The sequence below is a fragment of the Diplotaxodon limnothrissa genome, linkage group LG12 (assembly GCF_057381915.1).
Source record: "Diplotaxodon limnothrissa isolate DT_005_m linkage group LG12, D_limnothrissa_male_GT1.1, whole genome shotgun sequence".
Classification (NCBI taxonomy): domain Eukaryota; kingdom Metazoa; phylum Chordata; class Actinopteri; order Cichliformes; family Cichlidae; genus Diplotaxodon; species Diplotaxodon limnothrissa.
The window spans coordinates 21,083,122-21,104,835 of record NC_140607.1 but is presented as its reverse complement, the minus strand read 5'-3'; the positions used below and the strand labels follow the sequence as shown (position 1 = coordinate 21,104,835).

General features: G+C 42.7%; 2 protein-coding genes across 2 annotated transcripts; one reads left to right on the top strand and one right to left on the bottom strand.

Annotated features, from left to right (window-relative positions):
• Window positions 1–1,150: 1,150 nt before the first annotated feature.
• Window positions 1,151–7,197, bottom strand: tctn2 (tectonic family member 2). Its single transcript, XM_085368263.1, has 18 exons — window positions 7,110–7,197; window positions 6,867–6,980; window positions 5,974–6,044; window positions 5,518–5,719; window positions 5,327–5,427; window positions 5,033–5,232; window positions 4,823–4,943; window positions 3,998–4,151; window positions 3,811–3,894; window positions 3,600–3,722; window positions 3,415–3,489; window positions 3,235–3,333; window positions 2,594–2,711; window positions 2,409–2,512; window positions 2,107–2,254; window positions 1,889–2,032; window positions 1,683–1,771; window positions 1,151–1,272 (listed from the first exon to the last, which is right to left on the bottom strand). The coding sequence occupies exons 1-18, from the start codon at window positions 7,195–7,197 to the stop codon at window positions 1,151–1,153; spliced, it is 2,157 nt and encodes a 718-aa protein (XP_085224389.1).
• Window positions 7,198–7,951: 754 nt separating this feature from the next.
• LOC146621262 (tRNA (32-2'-O)-methyltransferase regulator THADA) lies at window positions 7,952–21,112 on the top strand. Its single transcript, XM_085368262.1, has 31 exons — window positions 7,952–8,076; window positions 8,171–8,351; window positions 8,437–8,523; window positions 8,607–8,634; window positions 8,741–8,889; window positions 8,969–9,088; window positions 9,173–9,293; window positions 9,514–9,659; window positions 9,736–9,820; window positions 9,898–10,034; window positions 12,638–12,835; window positions 12,944–13,664; window positions 13,934–14,086; window positions 14,184–14,293; window positions 14,374–14,534; window positions 15,460–15,614; window positions 15,692–15,856; window positions 15,942–16,090; window positions 16,185–16,322; window positions 16,402–16,506; window positions 16,593–16,793; window positions 16,892–17,042; window positions 17,242–17,494; window positions 17,926–18,162; window positions 18,274–18,481; window positions 18,762–18,950; window positions 19,490–19,749; window positions 19,852–20,022; window positions 20,103–20,369; window positions 20,458–20,660; window positions 20,752–21,112. The coding sequence occupies exons 1-31, from the start codon at window positions 7,952–7,954 to the stop codon at window positions 21,012–21,014; spliced, it is 5,637 nt and encodes a 1,878-aa protein (XP_085224388.1). The 3' UTR covers window positions 21,015–21,112.
• Window positions 21,113–21,714: the final 602 nt, after the last annotated feature.

Below are 21,714 nucleotides of genomic sequence, written 5' to 3'. Positions count from 1 at the left end.
AAATTACATTTGAATATGCACTTCCCCAAAATGGCTATTGAACTGCATTATTCATACAATGCATTTGCATTTTTAGCAATCTTAGCACATACATTGGTAACTGGCTGTCACAGAGTATGTACAAGCCATATCACCAAAAACAAATGAAAAGAATAACGTAGTAATTTAACAGCCCAAACTGAAGCCTAATTGCCCCAAATCCTTTGTTTGAGTTCATTTGTGTAATTTCCCCGTTTCCATTTTGTTGTGCTGTTAGTGTACTCAGAGCAGTAAAGAAGACGCCAGAGGTTCATTTATACTATGTTCCATTTTCACTGTGTATCTAGTGGACATTTGAAGATAGTACACAGAATAGTTTGTGTAAAAATAAATAAAATGTAGATTCAATAAGTGTGATGACTAAAAAAAAAAAAAAGAACAATTACTCTAAAAATAAAATAGTGCAAAATGGAAAGGAAACACAAATTAACAAAAGAGGAAGTGATGTGGCTGCGTAGACACACCTCATCACAAAGTGCACACTGCAGCAATAAACAGCAACAGAACGCTGACTGATGCACATCTGTGGCTGCAATAAATATCGGCCTGTAGGCGGCATTCAGTAATGATTTGATGATTATCTCTTACAGCATGAAATACCACATTAAATAATAAATTTGCCTTGCCATTAATAAATACTGTCAGCACATTGTCTCACAAATAAATACTTTTTTTTATTAATATTCCTGCTTCTTAATTTAAATTGCACTGGTGATTTATTTCAGTATCACTCTGTGACATCAACTTTGAGGTAATTTAAATTACTATTACTATAAAATATAGTAAATAACTTTAAACCCAGGTCTATAATCCTAAGGAACAGTAACTGTGTTACAGCTGTTGCCTGTCTGTGTGACGCTGAAATAATATTTTGCTTCTGGGTGATGACCCTGAGCCATGTGAGAACAACTGAAATCTGAAAAAACAACAACCAGGAATCAAGTCCCATGCACGAGAAAGTAATAGAAAAATATTTTTATTGCAAAAAGGTTCACAAATACAACAGTTTATACTCCTACAACAATCATAGGAATAAACATGTAAGTTACTATGTTATTAAGGAAAAGGTGTCATTATCCTCAGTGACACTTTAAACCATCATCACTGAGTTTTAGTGAGCAGAGTTGTTCCACGCCTGTCTGATTTGTCTCCACGGGGTGCCAAGAACTGAGGCAACGATAAAGAAGAAAACCAAGATCATGCCCTTAGCCAGCGACTGAGAAAATGGCTCGCCTGTGAAGGATAAAGGGAAAGTAGGTCACTGACTGTAGTCTCAGTAATCCAAACTTTTAGAAATGTTTCTAGGGGGAAAACGTGAAACACATGAGAGTTTTTTTTTTATTATCCACCTCAGGATCAGTTTTATTCACTAATGCATTTAAAGATACATTTAACCAGAATCCTATTAATCTAGAACTGATTTTGGTACAATTACACTGAATATTACATTGTAATTTGGAGTAGAGCCTGTGTTGCTCTTGTTTAAGCTTTTAGGTCTAACAATGGATAAAATTATTTTAAAACCACAAATAGAATACAGAGGAATTATTCTCTGGGTAAGGACTCTTCCTAATTGATTAAATAACGTCCAAAAGGAAAGAGTAAAAACACTGCACAGTTTCTAGAATTTAACAAATTCTCACCTGTGTAATACTTGGTGATGGGAAAGGCGAGTTCAGGCCAACACACATCATTCCTGTTACAGTCATATTCTGTGAAGTTTATGTAAAACCTAAGGGAAAAATTAATTAACAAAGCAACACTTTGTTAGAAACAAAGTACACAGGAAGTTTTTAATCGGCCTTTAATCTGTATCTGGTATAAAAACTGTTTCTGCTGGATTAAGCACCTGGTTTTTGCTGGTCTGGTGTTGATAGGAATGTCAATAAATGTGACAGAGGAGGTGATGTAGAACAACTGAGGCTCCTCTGGGTCCACACATGAAGAGATAGCACCTCCACCACAGTCCAGCGCCCAGTTAGATGGGCTATTGCTAAAACAGAACAGAATTCTTTATATGAAGTGACTCATTATGTGCAATAATCAATAGCCCCTTCTAATACATACCTGACTTGCAAAGCACGAATTTCCCTCTGAGGCACACCCTCTACCACGCTGGTGGTAACACTCCAAATATGGATATGCAGGTGGGCCGGAATATCGTAACATGTACTTGTGCTGTTTTTCATTGCTGTGCTTGAGTTCAGTGTCACAACTGGAATTTATATGTTGTGAAAAACATTTAGAACCATAAAAAAAATACTATGGCAGAACAAGAATGGCAAAAAGGAGTTTAATATAATTAAAAAGTAGACAATTTTTTTATTTTTTTTTAAAAAGGAAATTCTTTCTTTGCACTGTGTACTTACAACTTATGTTTATCCAATCTGCCATAGTTAGAAAATCTGGGTTTCCACTCTTTGCCACATATGTGGCTGCAATCAAATCTGCCTGTAGGTTAGTAACAGTCTCTCTAAAGAGGAAAGAAACTATATTAAAAAACACATATATCTACATATATACATTAGAGAAGTAATCATGCAAAGCCACTGACCTCAGAAGGCTACACTGAGTTAGATTTTGCCGGCTGACAGGCAGCAAACACCCTGATGTTGAATTCTCTCCAAACAGAACCGGTTTCATCCCAGCAGTGGAACAGAGTCCATCACTCACTGGAAGCCAGATCAGAAAATGGAGAGGACTGGTTATCTTCAATGTACAGTAAGTCAAATTGTTTGGACTGAAACTTACAGTCAAGTAAAAAATAACATTTTCACAGGACTCTGTGAAATCCCGTGGAAAACTAAGTGCCCCCTTAATAGTTCCATAGTAATGAAGAGGGTGAGTAGCACCCAGAGGCTCCTAATCAAAGACTTTTTATTAACTGCAACGCACCATTCAAAGTCCAGACCTCACCCTGATTGAAATGCTGTGACAGGACTAAAGAGAGCTGTGTATAAACAAAGCCCAGAAGGCTTGACTAAAATTCTTTCACAATGATGTGAAAGACTGATCAAGTCATAAAGAAAATGATCACTTCAAGTTTTTGGTACTAAAAATGGCTCTGCATGCTCCTGAATCATGAGATAGTTTTTCACATAAATGCACAGAGTCCTGTGAAAACCTTCTTTTTTATATGGCAGTATGTAGGTTACATGCAGTCATCTACTAATCAGCAATCTTTATGGGTTTTACCTGGTTTCCAAACATTAACTGATGTCCGTTTTATTAAGCCTTTGTTGCTGTCCAAAGCTTCCACAATTCCAGCAACAACAGGCCTTCCCACCTGGTAACCTGTCATTAAAAATGTGTACACATGTTATTCCCAGGTACTGTAAATACTTTATTTTATACAAAACCTCCTCTTGGTCCTACCTGGGTTGCCCGAGTTTGGCTCGCCAGAAAATTCTCCATTTAGAAATGTGGCAGAATACTTTGTGCTTAATGTTGCTGTTAAGACAAGAGAGTACCAAAAATGAGTTTAAACTACAGGAAAAGAAAACAATATTAGTCAGAACCATTAGTCAAGCTAAACAACGGCCAAGAGTTATAGCACTTACCACGACTATTTAAAATGATAGTCCCAATAGTCCTTGTCAGCGTGATGCCTGTGATGCCATTTTCTCTCCAGTAAAACTTGTAATCCAGCGCTAACGTCAAATTTTCACAAACCAGCATCTCATCTTTTGAAAAAAATGCCCAAACATGCCAACATTAAGGTCAATTAAACATTTGAGTTGTGTTAGTAATGCAGTAATGTAATGTGGATACCTGAGGGGGCAACTGCATCTATTATGGAAATAAATGGACTCGTATCAGCAGCCACTTCATCAGTTACATCCACCACAACATCACCTGAAATACAGGAATAAACAAAACCATTTTTAAACAGCTCGACATTCAGATAGCTTTAAAACACTTCAAAGCTTTTCTATAATTTATTATTTTTAAAAACTACCTCCTTGTCCATTCTTCACTTTAATGCTTAGGTTTCCTGACAGTGTCTGTAGAGGATATCCAGTTGGACAGGAGAGCAGCAGAGTTGTACACTCATAGTTGAAATTTTTCAGAAATGCTACAGGAGCATTGTTTACACAAAGTCCAAGGACCTTCTGTTGAACAGAACAGTTGTTACATTAAGTGTTAGCTGTCACTGCTTTGGAATACTTACATATAAAACATTCCTATAATAAAAGGCATTAAATACACTGGTCCCTCGCTATATGGCGGTTCACCTTTTGCAGCCTTGCTGTTTCTTGGATTTTTTTGAGGTGCAATTTTGCGTGCTTTTTTTGTCTTTTTACAACGCATTGTGTTCTGTGTCCCGATTAGCTGACCATTGTCAATCAATCTCGTGCCGTTACTCCTGTACAGTACAAAGTGCGTTCAGCTTGTCAAATTTACATAAATCTTTGATCGCTAGCAGCGTGACTCTGAAGTGCTGTACTGTATGTTTGCAAGTTTTCTCCCCAACAAACACAACAATGTCGACGAAATGTCATCACCTGCGGGTCCCTTTGGTTTCATTCTATTATACTGCACTTATTTTTCTACAAGGTTTGAACTTTGAGAGTGTTTGAACAAGACAGAAAAGTGTGAAAATGTTCATGCCTGTCTGAGAAAAGTGTATAAAGAGTGTAGTGAGGGGTTTTACAGCCTTAAAACATCTATAATAATTGTAAAAAATAAAGTTGGCTACTTCGTGGATTTTACTTATCGCGGGTTATTTTTAGAACGTAACTCCCGCGATAAACGAGGGGCCACTGTACACGCTAACACTAACCTGAGGAACAGTGAAGTATTGGCCATTTAATGTGAAAATTGGATTTCCTTGAATATAAACATCAACTGGGACTGGAGCTGGTAAAACTGGACTTTGGAATGATGGACCAGGCTTAGGTGCACTAGACAGGTGAAAGACAAATGATGATAACATGAAACATGAAATTCCTTGATAAGTTGCAAGACTGAAATATATTTAAACCTTTCTCACATTGTGTCTCCCTTGTAAAAGTGACCAAGGTAAGGGTTGTTTTCAGGGGGAGAGTTGACACATAAAAATGGAAACCAATCTGGGGAATTTCCTGTGGACTGCACAGAACACTGATAATCTGGAGCAGGAGAGACCTGCCCACCAAAGGGTCCTGGCAGACAATGGGATGAGAACAGCTTCAAATCTTCATTGGAACAATCCTGTTGAGGGGGAAGTCACAAATTAATCACTTGATGATCAACACAGAAGAAAATATTTGTCTGACATCCACACCTGTCTTTTAAAAAATATTACCGTGTCACAACAGCAGAGTATGTCACACGCTCCGGATGTCAGGTCACAAGGACAAGGGCCCAGGGGCTGGTACACTTGGTTTGGAATAACTGTTTTATTATCTGAAATGGAGATTTCAATTTTTGTTGTTTGAATTTTTTTTTTTTAAATGAAAGCACATTACAGTGAGACACAAGATTCATTTGAATTACCAGATCCAGGATTAGCAGGAACCAACAGGGCATGTATCTTAGCCTGGATCAGCAGCGATGCCTGGGGTGTACCGTCCACACAGGCAGACACCTGAAGGGCTTCCAGGATGCACAATGCTCTTTCACAGCAGTCTGTGTTTGTATCATTGTTGCCACATAAATGCAGACTTTGATTCAGTCTTAGATGAACTCGAACTGCAGTCTGGGACACCAAATGAGACAAACAAGACCATGAAGAAAATGCATGTCCAAGGATCAACTTTATGAAATTAAATTTTTGTTGTAATTAACTCAGGTGCTTGTGTCTTACTTCATCATTGTTGCATCTGTTCACTGTACATTCTTAACTCAGATCAATTCATTAATTAATATTTGAAATAAACTTCATGCTTCTAACAACTCTGGTGTGTATTTTCTCCATTTTATGCCACAAAAAGGACAGGACAAGTCTCTTACCTTTCCCAGCTGCTCCCTTGTGAGGACCCAATTTGTTTCTTCTGCTACACATGATGGAGAACCAATGTTTCCTGTTAAAAGGAAACCATCAACAACAACCAAATGCATCCAAAATTATTTTACTGTCACTATTCATAATCCTTATTATTATTGTTGCATCATTTATGATTTATCATTGTTATCATTTCATTGACACATTTATTGAAACTGGTGAGGTTATATTAAAGTCTGTATTTCAGGTGTTAGCATAAGCACATAATCTTTCATTGCAGGTGCAACTGTAATCATGTTATACACATATTGCATAATTAAAGGGTTGAAGCTCGGGTAAGTTAATTAATGGTTTGAAGCTACGGGCAGCGCGATGTCTGGCCGATCAATGGAGCAAAGTTCAGCTATTGAAAGGTTGCCTACATGTTTACAGTATAATTTACTACATGTGGCCTGTGTGCATTCAGCAGGCTGCACTGGAGTTGGCCTGGTCACAGATGAAGTCTGGACAAGTAGAATAACAGGATGCATCTGGAGGAACTGAAAGAGGAACTGTTCTGTTTTAGTGACGCGAGGTACTGGTCATCATAAGTATAAATATTACACCCACCTATTGTAAGGGGAAGATGGAGATTGATGTTTTGCAGAGCCTATCTTCACCACATATGTGTTTTAATAAAATAATTTGTGTTGACCCACTATGGACTTTCATTCGTATGTCTCTTCCTCAAAATTCGAACCGCGACAACTACTACTGCTAAATTCTTCTCATTTTTCGAGTTTCTAAGCTGTGAATTTATAAAATGCAGTTAAACTAGTACAACAATATCACTGCCAGACCATGCTGGGATGCTGGGGGGCTGGTGGACCAAAGAGGATATGTGGTGTCCTGGAGCTTTTACCTGTTGTGTTGGATGGAGAAACTGTCCTCAGGCTAAGAGAGATACCCGAGGTGTTTCCCAGCAAAACTGCAGTGACCACTGGTCCCGTTGTAATCACAAAGGAAGGCTGGAAAACTTTCAAAACAGTTATGTCACATATTAGCTACAAAAATTCACTAAAAAATTAGCAACTGCTCGTTTCTCAGGTAGGTTTTGCGAAGGTACCGTCAGCTATTTCAAAGCAAATTAAATATAAGGTCTTACCGACAATGTTTTGAGTGTAAGCCACGCAAGCGAAGAGTAAAACATGTGTAAAGAACGAAGAATATAATAATACGACCACATTAGCCATTTGGTTTGCCTCAGGAAGTCGACATATTTGTAAACTGTTCGTGATGTCCTAGCAACGTCCTTAACCAATCACAGCCCACGATGAGACCGGAGAGGATCTCGCTTAACGGAAAGAGCGACATCATCTGGTCAGGAGTGATTTATACCTATACACTCAGAACCTCACTGGCCTCTGGTGAAGAAAAGCATACCAAAATATTACATTATATTTGATTGATTGATTGATTGATTGATTGATTGATTGATTGATTGATTGATTTTATTTTTCGCCAATACATCCCACGATTCTGTGGATACAAAGTACCAGAATAATGAGTAACATCACAAAATCAACTAGAAACACTTAAAATATTAACAATATATAGATCAACATTTGAGGACAGTATATATAATATTTAGCAAAAGGTCAGTAATTAAAGACGTGTCACACTTGTGTGTGTCACAAAACAAGACTACACATAAAATCCAATAATAAAAGTTTGTCACTATTTTTTCTGTTTGTTTGTTTTTTTGTTGTTGTTGTTTTGTTTAATTGCTTATTTGTTTTTTTTTGCAAACCAGTACATTTCAAATTTGAAAATCTATGGATAGCAACAATAACACTTCGGCCTCTAGGTGGCAGCATGTGGCTGTAAGTCTGCGATGACAGCTGCTCTAAAAAATAGTAGAAGAAGAGTCTTGTCACGTGACCTGTAAATCAACGTGCTCGCTGGGAGTCTGGAAACAGTACACATCTGTACTGTGGAATCGATGTGATGATGCTGGGGTTTGAAGAGCTGCTGAGAAGTCTGCAGGACTGTGTGATCTCCGAGAATGAAGCAGCTGAGAACGTCAGCCGGACTCTGAGGCAGTTTCTTCAGAAACTGTCTGAATCGTCCAGGTAGCAGCTGCACCTCAGGCACGCATAGCTATTTTCTAAAACACTGCATGCTGTTCTGAAAAGTTTGGCTGAATAAGTGCGCTTCCGTGAACAGGAGCTGCGTGAAGAGATGCAAGGAGCGCTGCTTGGAGGAAGCTGTCCAGCTGCTGAGACAACTTTCTGAAGCACAGCTGTCTGGTTTAGAAAACGACCATCTCACACTTCTCGTCAGGCTGCTCATATCCACGCAGCTGCAGATGGTCGGCATCTCCACAGCTTGTCGCAAAGTGGACCAGGTTGGCTTTACTTTGTGTCCGATGTGGCTGTTCGCAGCTTAAAGACAGAGAGGCACATTTACACCTTTATTTTATTCCTTAACAGATGTTGCAACATTTAGCAAAGGTGGACCACCAGCTGGTTTTTAGAGAGACCCGTGAGTGTTTCCACTCCGTAGTCCACAGTGACCAGGTACAGAGTCCTCACTTCGCTTTGGTTTGTCGCACATTTCCATAAAAGGACTGCAGCCAACTTTGACCTTGTCTTCATTTCAGATTTTGTGTTTTGAGGATTTGCAAAGAGGTCAGAACAAATTTAAACTTACATTTATTTTTAGTAAGTTGCCACCTTTAACTTGTGTTTAACTGTTGTTCCTGTGCGTATATATATATACACACACTGTCTGCAGCTTGTATGTTCCTGGAAGACAGCACTGTTGGCCGTGAGGTGTGGAGAGAGTCGTACATGTCCATGCTGAACAAAGTTTCTGAGTTACTCCCTGTCGCACTGCAGCAAGAATCCCTGAGAGATGGACCGCTGTGCTACATTACAGTCAAGGTATGCGAGGAGCAGTGTGGATCATCATCAACTTACTGCGTGACCTCTGTCACTGACCGGAGAACTGTAATCTCTGCAGGTGTGTTTGCAGATATTCCAGCTGTTGTCCAGTGATGTTGCTCCTCTGGTGTGGGATGAGGAACAGAGAGCCCCAGTGCAAAAGATCCTGCAGACCCTTATGGCCATAATACTTGGACAGGTTTCTAAAGAATTAATTAATCACTCACTTACGGGATAAATGTCAGCTGTTACAGCTTAATGCTGACTGTGTCCTGTCGTGCAGAGCTGCAACAGAGACACTCGTCTTCTTGCCGGCACCGCCGTGGCCATGCTGATCAACACAGCCTCAGAGAACGGAGCTGGAGGAGCTGCAGCCTGGAGTCTGCTACAGGTCTCTCACTTGGGTATGGAAGCAGTGACATGAATGTAGAAGCAAATCAAGCACTGGAATTTGAACAGATATTTACCCAAGCGAACATCTGCCAATACATGTAATATATGTTGCACTATGTCTAAAAATTGATCAGAAACTATGCACACAATGTGTTATCACAGATTCTACAGCACACTGTAAGTGTGTGGACACTCGTTGCTGAATAGCTCCCACTTCCTGTTATTTCTCAGAGCCCTGGCTGCTGGCTGTCGGTGTTCTCCGGGTGCAGTGCAACCCTGCAGAGAAGGATGGAGTGGCCAGACTGGCTGTTTGCAGAGGTCTCCTGACCTGCTGTCGACCTCACATTTTGCTCAGTTCACATGAGGACGCCCCAGAAGTAAATCTACCTGAAGTCCACCTCAGAGCATGCATTGTGGTTGTGTTTGCTTTCATTTCCAAACTTTTCTCTTTAGAATCGCCTGCTGCTGCACGGTTTGTTTCCTCTGGTGTTTACTTTGTGCGAGGAGAAGCTGGATTGTCACTACTTTGCCTTCGAAGGTGAGTTGCTGCCTAAGCTGTTTGTTCATGCTTTGCAACACTTCTGTGGCCTACATAAACCTGAGGTGTTGTTGCAGTGTTAAACTTATGGCTGAAGAAGGTGAAAGAATGTCTGGCTGATCTGTGGAAGGTGACATGTGTTCGCCTTCTTCCTGACAACTGCACTCTGCTGCAGCAGCTCATTCACCTCATCTGGACCAATGCAGAAAGCCCGGTGAGAACAGAACTATTATTGTTAAGTGAAGTGGGACGTTTTTAATATTCAAACTCTTCGATAGACAAAATTGGCAATATGGAAAGAATTACAGAGGACAGGAGTAGGATAGGCAGAGGAAAGGGGAGCATATCCTATCATATTCTACTCCTCTCCTCTATAATTCTTTAGTAACCATGTTTGTCTTGTATATTTTTATGTCTGATAGACAAAAGACTTAAAATAGACTGTAATTGGAATCAAATTTGTTTATATTCTGTCTTGGTTGATGTCATATTAGCTGCTCAATAAATCAGAATCAGAAACTTTATTGGCATTGTCACGAGAACAACGAAATGAAGAATGGTCCCCGATCATTGCATCATCCCTAGCAATATCAAAATATAAATAAAACAATAAAATTCAATAAATAAAATAGATAAGAATACTTAAAATACTAATAAGATGTAACAGTAAAACATTCACATACATTCCCACACACATGCTTCAGGCCGTGCATAGATTAACACAAGAGTGGCGTGATGGACATTTTTTTGTAGTATTCAGATGTGTTATTGCAGTTGGATAACAGCTGTGTTTGAGTCTATTAGTCCTTGCTCTGATTGCCCTGAGGGCAACAGTTCGAACAGGGAGTGGCCAGGATGTGAGGTGTCTTTTATGATGTTTTGGGCCTTTTTAAAACAGTGGGCATTGTGTAGAACTTCCAGTGTGGGGAGAGGGCAGCCAGTGATCTTTTGGGCGGTGTTAATGATCCCTTGGAGTGCTTTCCTCTGAGCCCCTGTGCAGCTAGTGTACCAGATGCATATGCAGTAAGTTAGAACACTCTCAATGGTGGCTCTGTAGAAGGACACCAGCAGTTTCTGTGTGATGTTATTCCTCCTGAGAATTCTCAGGAAGTACAGTCTCTGTTGGGCCTTTTTCAGCAGCTCGGAGGTGTTCACACTCCAGGAAAGGTTCTCCTCTATATTGACTCCCAGGAAGCGGAAGCTTGCCACCCTTTCTACACAGTCCCCATTTATGAATAGTGGTTGGATCTCTGCCTTTTTCCTTCTGAAATCTATTATGAGTTCTTTGGTTTTTGAAGTGTTGAGGAGGAGGTTATTGGCCTTACACCATGACGTCAGCTGCTCCACCTCGTCTCTGTACGTAGACTCGTCTCCCTTGGAAATGAGCCCCACCACTGTGGTGTCATCTGCAAATTTCACAAAGATGTTGCTGTGGTGGCGAGGAGTGCAGTCGTGTGTGTAGAGAGAGTAGAGCAGTGGACTGAGCACACAGCCCTGGGGTGAGCCAGTGCTGAGACTCAGGGCTGAGGATGTGTGATGGCCAACTCTGACTCGCTGTCTACGGCCCGAGAGGAAGCTGTTGATCCACATGCAGGTGCTGTATGGAAGCCCCAGGTCTTGTAGCTTGGCCACCAGTTTGTGTGGAAGGATGGTGTTAAAAGCTGAGCAGTAATCCACGAAGAGCATCCGCACATAGCTACCATGCTCTTCCAGGTGAGTTAATGCAGCATGGAGTGCTGTGGCTACAGCGTCTTCCGTGGACCTGTTTGCTCTGTAGGCAAACTGGTGTGGATCCAGGCTGCGGGGCAGGGCTGCTGTGATGTGTCTGCGGACCAGCTTCTCAAAGCATTTCATTACCACTGGGGTGAGTGCCACCGGTCTGTAGTCATTCAGGCCGGTGATGTGGGGCTTCTTAGGCAAGGGGACTATGGTGGAGGACTTCAGGCAGAGTGGGACAGTCGCCTGTGCGAGGGATTTGTTGAAAATCCTGGTGAAGATCCCAGCCAGCTGTTCTGCACAATCCCTCAATATTCGACCTGGCACACCATCAGGACCCGCCGCCTTCCTCGGGTTAACAGCCTGCAGCATGCGCCTCACCTCGTGCTCTTCCAGGGTGAGGGTGGTGCTGCTATGGGTGGCGTGTTGCTGCTGTGGCTCCAATACCTCCGGTACCCTGGTCTCAAAGCGGGCGAAGAAGATATTCAGCTCCTCTGCCAGCTCCAGGTCACCGTCCGCAGCTCCGAGATTGATCTTATAGTTGGTTAGGTGCTGGATGCCTTGCCACACCTGCCAGCTGGTATTACTCTTCAGATGGTCCTCAATCCTCCTCCTATAGTCCCCCTTTGCCTCTCTGATGCCTCTCTTCAGGTTGGATCGGGCTGTGGTGTAGTAATCCCTTTTGCCAGACCTGAACGCAATGTTCCTCTCCTTCAGCAGCTGCCTGACCTCCCGGGTCATCCAGGGCTTTTGGTTGGGATAAGCCCGGATCCGTTTGACTGCTGTAACAGTGCCTATGCAGTGTTTTATATAGCAGAGGACACTGTCTGTGAACATTTCCAAGTCCTGATGTTCAAAGATATCCCAGTTAGTCCTGTCAAAACAGTCCTGCAGCTGCTGAGAGGCACCCTCTGGCCATATGGTAATATTCTTTGTGATGGTAAGAGCAGTTTTCTTGAGGGGGGCATATGCAGGGATTAGAAACCGTGACAAGTGGTCAGACTGACCCAGATGTGGCAAAGGTCTGGCCCTGTAGCCCATTTTGATGTTGGAATAATAAAGTCATATTACAGCCAGGGTTGTCGTACTGTGTGTTTGCAGGTGGACGGGGTGTCAGAAACTGCTCGCGGTGCATTTTTTCTGCTGCTGGATCTCTATGAGATGGACTGTAAACAGTTCTGTGACACAAAGAGGGCTCTTTATCTTACTCTGCTCGAGCGAATAATGAAGCTACCTTGGGAAGCCAAAGCTAAGTATCATCGCCTGTGCGCCTTGCTGCCGTATCTGGGTACTGACAAGGTGAGAATTTAAAGGCAGTTACAGTGTTAATTAATGTTGTGAGCTAGTCATTATTGGCCATGTCTTTGTTTACTTTTTCTGTCTTTCTTTTGCCCTTCCTGTCTTCAGCTGCTGGATCAGTGTCCTGAAATATCCAGTCATCTCCTGAAGTGCTTGTCTACCAATCACCTGGCACCGTGTGGGTCAGAGCTTTATAAAAGTCTGATCCAGCAGCAGAGGCGAGAGCTGTGTGATGGCTCTTCTTCACACGCGGAGCTGGATCTGGCGAGTCACTGGGCACGGCGTTGGCAATCTGTCCTTCATGAGGCGCTGACATCTGAAGTGCCTCTTCTACAGAACAACAGTGCAACGCAGTTATTACCCTGCACCTTCCAGGTGTTCCCCTCTGCTGTGGACCACATGCTGGCCTCCCTGGACCCATACACCCCAGGTCACCTCCACGCCTGGGCCTGCATCTTGAGCTCTTATCGAGCTGTAACTGGAGACTCCCTCTGGGCCCTTCAGGGTAGTTCCACCTTAGAGACCCTCCAGCTAGCTCTAGGATCTGCAGATGACAAAGTACGACTTGCTGCTCTCAATCTGCTCTGCTGCTGCCCGAAGACCAAAGACACACCAACTCCGCAGGAGATGGCGATCATGAGGACGTTCATACCTCAGAATCTAAACTGCGACTCCTCGCCTTTTCGCCAACATTTTCAGGCTGGAGTGAAGAAATTTCTGATTCGGATCAGAGATGGCTGTTTGGCATATGTCAGAGGACAGAAGGGCAAAAAGAAAGGAGAATCCTCTCACTCGGAAAGGACACAGGATCTCTTAGATCAGGGAATAGGTGAGAAAATCATCATTTTTGAATGAGACCTTTCTAGTTCCCCATTTTTGTCCTTAGACTATACTAGAGTAGCTTTGCATGATTCACAATTCAAAATAATCCCCATTTAACCTACACCAGGGCAGTCAGGTGGTCCTCTGTATGAAACAAACTCTCCTCCCTTTAAGGCGATCGTTCCTTTAAGCCAGCTTCTTCTGATTGATAGGCAGTCTCAAACAGGTTTGAACAGTGCGTAGGTGAGTGACTTCTTCTTTTCATATGTCATATAGGATTTGTGGAATGGCTGAGTCAGCTTCCATACACCTATCTGGCACCAGGACACAGTTATCAGAGAAAGAAGACGGCATTGCTGTTGCTCTCAGCAGTGCTGGAGACCTGCACAGACACCTGGAGCCCAGACAGGAAGAAGGGACAACCTCCGGGTACGTTTGGAAAATGTGATGCTGATATTCTACACTTAACAGATTTTTTCCCTCCTGTTTTTTGGCTTTTAATGATATCTGTGGAACATGTTTGCAGCAAATATCAGTTCTCTCATTAGCTGTGCCAGACAGAGAGGACAGTGGGATTTCTTCTGCAGGACGAAACAGCTAGTACTTCTCAGCTGTTTGGAAGATTCTACAAATGAGGTAGAGATGCCGTTTCTTACCTTGAAATTTTAATTGGTTTAAATCAATCGAAGCTGAATATAAGGAATCCCCCCCCCCAGATTCGGGAGCTCGCTGCTGGGTTATTGTTGAGATTTTTTCCACCCAGTTTTCTAGATGATCTCACTGAAGTGCTGCATACGAGAACTAAACAGCTTCTATGCAGTCCCCGGGTGCAGGAGGCCCAAATGGGAGCACTGATGATGAAGATCCTCCTTCAGAAGTAAGAACTGCTCTCTAAAGGCTGTCGTTCTTATTATATTTCTTTTTTTTGGCATGTGGATTCAAAGCACAAGCTGTTGATTAATTAAGAGTTGCAGTCTATTAGAGAGTGGTGTGTTTTGGTCCCCTGCAATATGTCACTATTGCACAATACTGTAGCATTCCCAATGCTACAGTACTTTTCTTGCTTTTGGAGAATTGAAATGATAAGATTCTTTAAATGATGCTGTAGGTCCATAAACTCCTGATTGTGTAGATGCAGTTGGCAGTCAAAGGAACAGTTTGCATTGCCTGCTGATAATACAAAGGAACTTTAGAAAATGCTTCACAGGTAGTGAGATTTCTTTGGCAGGGGAAGTTACTGAACACCCAAACTCTGTGAAAAAACATAAATCAGGGTTAACTCAGATTAGTAATATAGTTGCTAAAACAAAAAGACATTTCCACTAGAAGAACATGTGATTTTTTAAAAATTTACAGACGTACCAGAAGCTTTGTTCTCACCTCACGCTTAATAAGAGCCAGCTCACTCAAAACAGAGCTGCCACTGCTCATTGAAGAACAGTGCAGAAAGGATGGCGTGCAGTTTAGTCTTCTATATAAGAAACTTTTGTGGCTTGAAAATACTTGTTTGTATTCACAGGTAATATGAACTAAGGAGACACAGTATTATGAAACCAGACATGCAATGTTTTACATAAAAACAGAGCTTTGTTTTTAGCATTGATAATTGTAATGTACATCAAACTGGAACAAACTGCTTAAAAACAGCTTCATTCTCACTGATGACATTTATTCGTTGTATATTTTGGACTCTGATTGGACTATTTAGATTCACTGTGGTGTGACGATCGGATCCATTGTGCCGTTTTTTTTTTCTGGGGACACCAGGAAGAAAATTAATTTCCGTTTTTTTGTCACTGTAGATCAAAACACCAGTGTGAGGGCTGCAGGCTGAACAGTAGGGAAAGTAACTCAAAGGCCTTCTGCATGGTTAAAGTCCTGGTGAAGGAGCTCGAGGAGCACTATCTAACAGCCAAGGCAGACATGATGCTTGCTGCCAGAGAAAAGCCTATACATGGTGAGACTGAGAGACATTTAAGATAAACCTCAAAAAAAGTTTCAGTCCTTTAAATCCTGTCACGAATTGGGTTGCAGGTGCTCTAAGTGCTCTTCAGAGGTGTTTGCTTGAGACACCCAACAGTGTATATGACACACTTGACCCCAGTCTGAACATGGAGGTGCTGGGCCTGCTGGAGAACATCTCTCTGCTGCTGCTCAGTGTTCTTTACGGAGATCCGGAAGCATGTGCCAGCGAGAAGGGTAACAGAACAGTCTGCAGAAACACTTCTCACTTAGTTGAGATTTATTTCTACACCTCTCGAGAAATTACTCTGTCTCGTCCTAGATGCACCGCCTTCCTTTTGTGATATGGGAAATGCCATCAGCTCTCTGATAGCCCAAACATCTGCAGGTGGCCAGGCAGAGGGAGAGGAGTGTGTCCTGCTCTCTGAAGAGCACAGCCTTGTTCTCACCTGCTGCTGGGTCTCCCTCAAGGTATAGCTGTAGATGTAGATGCACAAACTGATTGCTGAACGTTGAAGATGTTTTTACCACTTTGATAAATGTGCATTATTTGTTTTCTGATTAGGAAATAGGAATATTTTTAGGCTCTTTGGTGGAGAAAATTCTCACACAATCCAAACCCAGCAAGTGCCTTCTAACAAAACAGGATCTAATCAAAGCTGCAGAAATATTCAAGAATATTCTTCTCAAATGCCGTCACTGGGTAAGTTTTATAGAGCCCACTGAGAGGCACTGAGTCTGGATGTTCTAAACTTTATGAAACTATATTTTTTCCTCACCAGGGGGCAGTAGAGGGATGTTGTATAGGTTTCACAAAGTTCTGCGCTTCTCTATTGAGCAGCAGTGATCCAGAGCTCAGGGATATCCCAGCCCAAATGCTGAAAAAAGTAAGTGATGGTGCATTCCCGGGTTGAAAGCTTTACACGGATTGTTGGCTTTTAGATTGAGTTTTTCCACTCGTTTCTGTTTACAGGGACTGCAGGTTGTTCAGTGTCTTCGTTCTACATCTGTGACCCGGCGGGCTGCGGGGTTGCCTATGCTGATCCTGTGCATTTTGTCTGCAGAAGAAGCGAGTAAAGCAAGACCACTGTTAGCCCACAGTATGCAAACCTTGCTGGAAACAGCCAGAACTCCTCTAAATGATGACTGGGACCAAACGTTGGACCTGCCACAGGTGCGTAGCTACAGAGGGAAGATGTTGGTTTTTGTAATTAAAAAAGACAAAACAAAAAACAGCAGAGGTGGTGGAATAATTGTGCTTTCCTCTTACAGGTGTGTGCAGTGCACACCCTGCAAGCTCTGGTGCGGAGCACGGCTTTGGGAGCAGCTATCCTTCAGTTTGCGTCAGATGTAGCTATCTTGTCACTCACTCTGCTCAGCTCTCCTTGCTGGGCCATGAGGAACGCTGCTCTGCAACTTTACAGTGAGACACTCACTCATTTAGAGTTTTAGTTTTACTATGTATTTGTAGTTTTTCATCATGACTGTTACTGTGTTTTCTCCATTTTTAAATATCTGTACAAATACCAGAAATACCTCAGTTTCCTTTTAAAGAAGAAACCGATTTTGATTATTGAGGAATATGGCTATTAAGTTCAGCCCTAAATATCCTCTGTTTCCAGGTTCTCTCTGCACACGAATGCTCGGCCAGCGGTCGACCTCTGAAGAGGCTGGCCCCACGCAGCATGCTATGTCTCCTGCTGCCTTCTTCTTCCACTATCCTGCACTCCAGCCCTTCCTCCTGGGTGAGCTGAGAGGGTCGGCACAAGACCTCGAGGGTCCACCCAATGAGGCCAAGCTACATCTCAAACCCTCGCTCTACCCTGTTCTCACTCTGCTAGCCCAACTCCAGCCCGGTGTTCAAGACTCAGAAGAGTGTGTAATGTTTACATTTCTCTTAAACAGTTTGATTAGAAGTAAGATTGAAACATTACAGTGACTTTACAATGTCACTGAAGACCAGCGATTTAAGGAAGGCATTTTAGGAAGTTTTCACATTTGGTTTTTTGCTTAAAGTCAGATAAGAAAATCAATATTACTCTCATGTCTGCACAGTAAATATGTAGCTATAGCTATCTACCATAACTACTGAGAGCAAGAATAAAACATTTAGAAATAAGCAATCTCATTTTGCTGGAATTCTTGACAAGAATAAAAATAAGTATATTCATCAAAATGTTCCTTGTATAGGTCAGCATTTTGTTTCATTTATACATTTCTGGTATATGTTAGTTGCACATTAATAAATCTCTGTATTGAGCAATATTTAATTAAGTGAATCTCCTGGCTTTCCTCCTTTCTTCCAGAACTTTGTCAGACTTCCTGCCTCCTTTACTCCAGCTGTCTGCCAGTCCGATTTACAGTGTGAGAATGATGGCCTCAAAGGCTCTGGTTGCCATGACTCCTCCCTCTGAGTACATGAACATCCTCATCAACCTGACATCTCAACTTCCCAGTCCACAGCAGCAGTGCTCTCACAACCGGCTCCATGGACAGCTGCTGCAGATCAAAGCTATTCTAGAAAGAGCTCTCTGCGGCAACAGGTGAGACTTAAAAGAGCTCTTTATTCTTTCATCTCACACTTTCAGGCTTTCAAAGGGCTTTGTTCATTCATCAGAATGTCGGGTTTTGAAATCCTGCTGCGTTTCCATTAGCAGCACCCCTTCAGATAACCTGTTTGAGGTGCTGAGCAGGATAATAGCGTCACTGTGGATGGTGACTGAAGCTCAACGCTGCCCCCTGGTGAGAGCAGTCTATCTCGATGTGGTCGATGCTCTTAGAAGATTCTGCTGTGAGACCTACCTTTCAGATCTCAGCAGCACACTCCTGCGTCACCTCCAAACACCTCAGCAGAGTCTTCAGGTGTGTGAATTACTAACCCGTTTATTGGGCCCATAAAAGGTCTTCCAAAGCCTGATACATGTGGCTGGTGCAAATGTAGCTCCTTCATTTTATATAAAATAAGCACAAATGTGACTGTTATCAATATAATTAAATTTTTTTTAAGGATTCTTCTCTTGATCTCAGTCACTCAGTATCTAGTTGATTCAGAAAATATATTTGCAGCTGCTTTTACCACAAGTCTTTCTTTGTTTTTGCCTAATCCGCTCTGTATTGAGCCTGTCTATACCTGTTTCCACAGGTTGGGATGTCATCCTTCCATGAAAAAGCCATTCACTTTCTATGTGCAGATCAACAGTGGGCATGCAAAATCTGGGAGAACTTCTCTTCAGCGAGCCCTGATCTTAGACTCACATTGGTTGCATGGGTCCTGGATGGGCAGAGTTTGCGGCAGACTGGCTTGAAAGAAGTGGTCCAGAGGGTGCTGCAGGTAAAACGTGATTTGTTCCCTACACTTGAGGCAGCACAGAGAAAGCAGACTTTCCCAAAACCAGCCGAGCAGCTTTTTTTGTAACGACCTTCTTATAATACAATGAGAGGAAACCTTTGAGCCAAAGATAATCTTAAATATAATGCCAGCCGAGGTTGACAGCTGGCAAAAGAAAGGGTGTGCCCGTACACTATTATAATTTGGAAAAAGGGCGACTCTAGCACAGTCGTGCTGAGGATATATTCCCTTTATATCACTTGTGTGTTATGTTATCGCTAAATCAACCAACTGCATTGTTTCCTGCCAGTGTTACTCACCCATTTTAAAAAAGATCCGATAAGATCCTGAATATCTGCAGACAGTGGGAAAGATGATTCTTTTGTGGTTTGGTGTTTATTTTCCAGCAGTTTTTTTTAACCTGTTCATCTGATTTGGTAACAATGCATAAGCACTGCTTTCAGTAAACTGAAAATAAAGAGAAATTATCTGTTAAAAGACAAAAAAGAACCTGAACGTCTTACAATCAAATCCACTTCCAGGCAAATTTAAGGGAGGCGTTGTTGAGCCGCAGTGTGGAGTACTGCAGGAGCTACCTTGCAGCCCTGGTGGCAGTGATAGCCAGAGGTGATACCGCTTCATCCCAGCGTGTTGTACTCTTGGCCCCACTGGAAGAGCCAGTTCTGCTTGAGTGTCTGGATTTGCTGCTTAGGGACCTGGAGGACCAGAGAGGCGGGCCAGAGTTTCTATCCCAGGCTTTCTCTGCTGCTAGCCTGCTGCTGTCCCATTGGCCACAATCCAGGTTTTTACACATTTTATTGCCCCACTTTATTTCTTTATTAAGTCCCATATTGGAGTACGTCTCACTGCAGCCCTAATTTTCTTCTTTTCTTTTGCCAATCAGTCTAAAGATATCCATGATCCAGCGCTGGTGTGGTATTTTGGAATGCCTTTGGGCCCCAGATGTCCCTGAAGTGCTCAGGATAGCATGCGCTGAAGCTCTGTGTGTGGCTGGAGCGCCACTCATGAGCCACACAATGAAAGAATACAGCACTCTGGTTCCCATTATGATCAGGTATTAAGGAAGTCAAAGCATGTCGTCAGGTGATGCACTCTGATGAGCAAGACTTCAGAACACTGAATCTTCCCTCCTAGGTTGATCAACACAGGCCTTTACTTGCTGCAGGACCAAAGCCAGGAGGTGAGGATTAAAGCGGCTTGTTTCGCCTCCGTGCTCCACCATGCAAGAAGAGGCCAAAGCCAGAGGAATGTCTACCTTGTGCAGGTCAATCAAGCTCTGCCATTCCTCTTGGATGTGCTGCTAGAGGAGTGCTGGGATGCTCCTGGCACACTGGAGGTGCTGATGTGTCACCTGCCTCAGTCTGACCTCAGATCTGTGCTGAGACATGCCTCGGTGGAGGGGTACGTTTCATCACTGAATCAATGCATTTGTACAAACGTAACCATATAACCATATTAACTGCGTGTGGCTTATTGCTCCCTCTCTCAGGTGTTCCAGTCTGTATGAGCAGGATGAGGCCAATGTGTTTGCAGAGCCCTCTGTGATGTCCGTGCATGTACTGCCTTACCTGCTACAGATGGCTGAAAAGTACTCTCAATCCTCTTCTCTGGCACGGAGCCTGAATTCATGGGCACAGGACAATGCTGCACAGGTGGTAGACGGCCTTGCAGTCTGCAAAGAAGTCCAGCCAGGTGCCACATTAGCATGCCAAACGCCATATACATACTCTTGCATATTTGTGAATTTTCAATGTTATAATTCAATTATTTATTCTTTCTATAGCTGAATCATTGACCCCCTTATGGCTGGCTCTCCTTGTGGACCCCCGTTTCCACAGCACCCTGTGTGGCCTGTTGACCAGGGCTGCCTTCCTCCTCCGACTACTGAAAACATCTAATTGTATACAACACCTTTGTGATCCTTTATCCGTGAACACGCATTTACAGGACGTTTGTAGTCTACTCACTCAGAACGGTGTCCACTTTCCTTCTGCTTTGACAGCTGCTGTGGCTGGAGAGCTGCCACTACGACAGAGCGCTCAATGAGCAGAGCCTTTTTGGCTGATGTGGCTGTGGATAAAATTACCTGCAGACACTTGAAGAATGATGATGATGGCATACTCGTATAAGGCCCAAGGCGTGAATGAGTATTGCAGATCCTGATGCTGCAGTACAAGGTTATGTAAGAGCTGCTACCACTTCTGGACATTATAATATTTGCTATGATACAATGCCTTTTAATAAAGTTTAATAACATTTTCTGAGGGTTGGTTCATTTCTTGTAGAGCTACAGTCACTAGAATAGCAGGTCTGCCTTTGATCACCATAAACAGTTTCCCAGCTACAAGTTTGCTGTGTCTGAGCATCGACAGCAGTGAGGCTCAGAGTGATGCAGTGATGTAATGCAACAGCATCTGGAGAAATTATCTGCCTGCTACCCACCAGGGGAATACAGTGCATGCTTTATTGTTCCATTAGAGGCCTTCTGCCTGGATAAGTGTTCCCTTTCCAACCACATGAGGGCTGATGATTATGGACTTGAATGTGATTGAGAGCCGGCGGTTGCCCTGCAATAGACCGCACACTTGAGCAGTCTTACATCACTGCTTTTGTTTGAGATGGGCAGCTCTTGTTATTAGATAAACAGGGACATCAAAGCGGGTGTACATGCTGTCATTGGACATGATTAGTAGTGCAGCATTATCAGTTTATTTGTATCTGAACCTACCTCTATATGTGCTTGCAC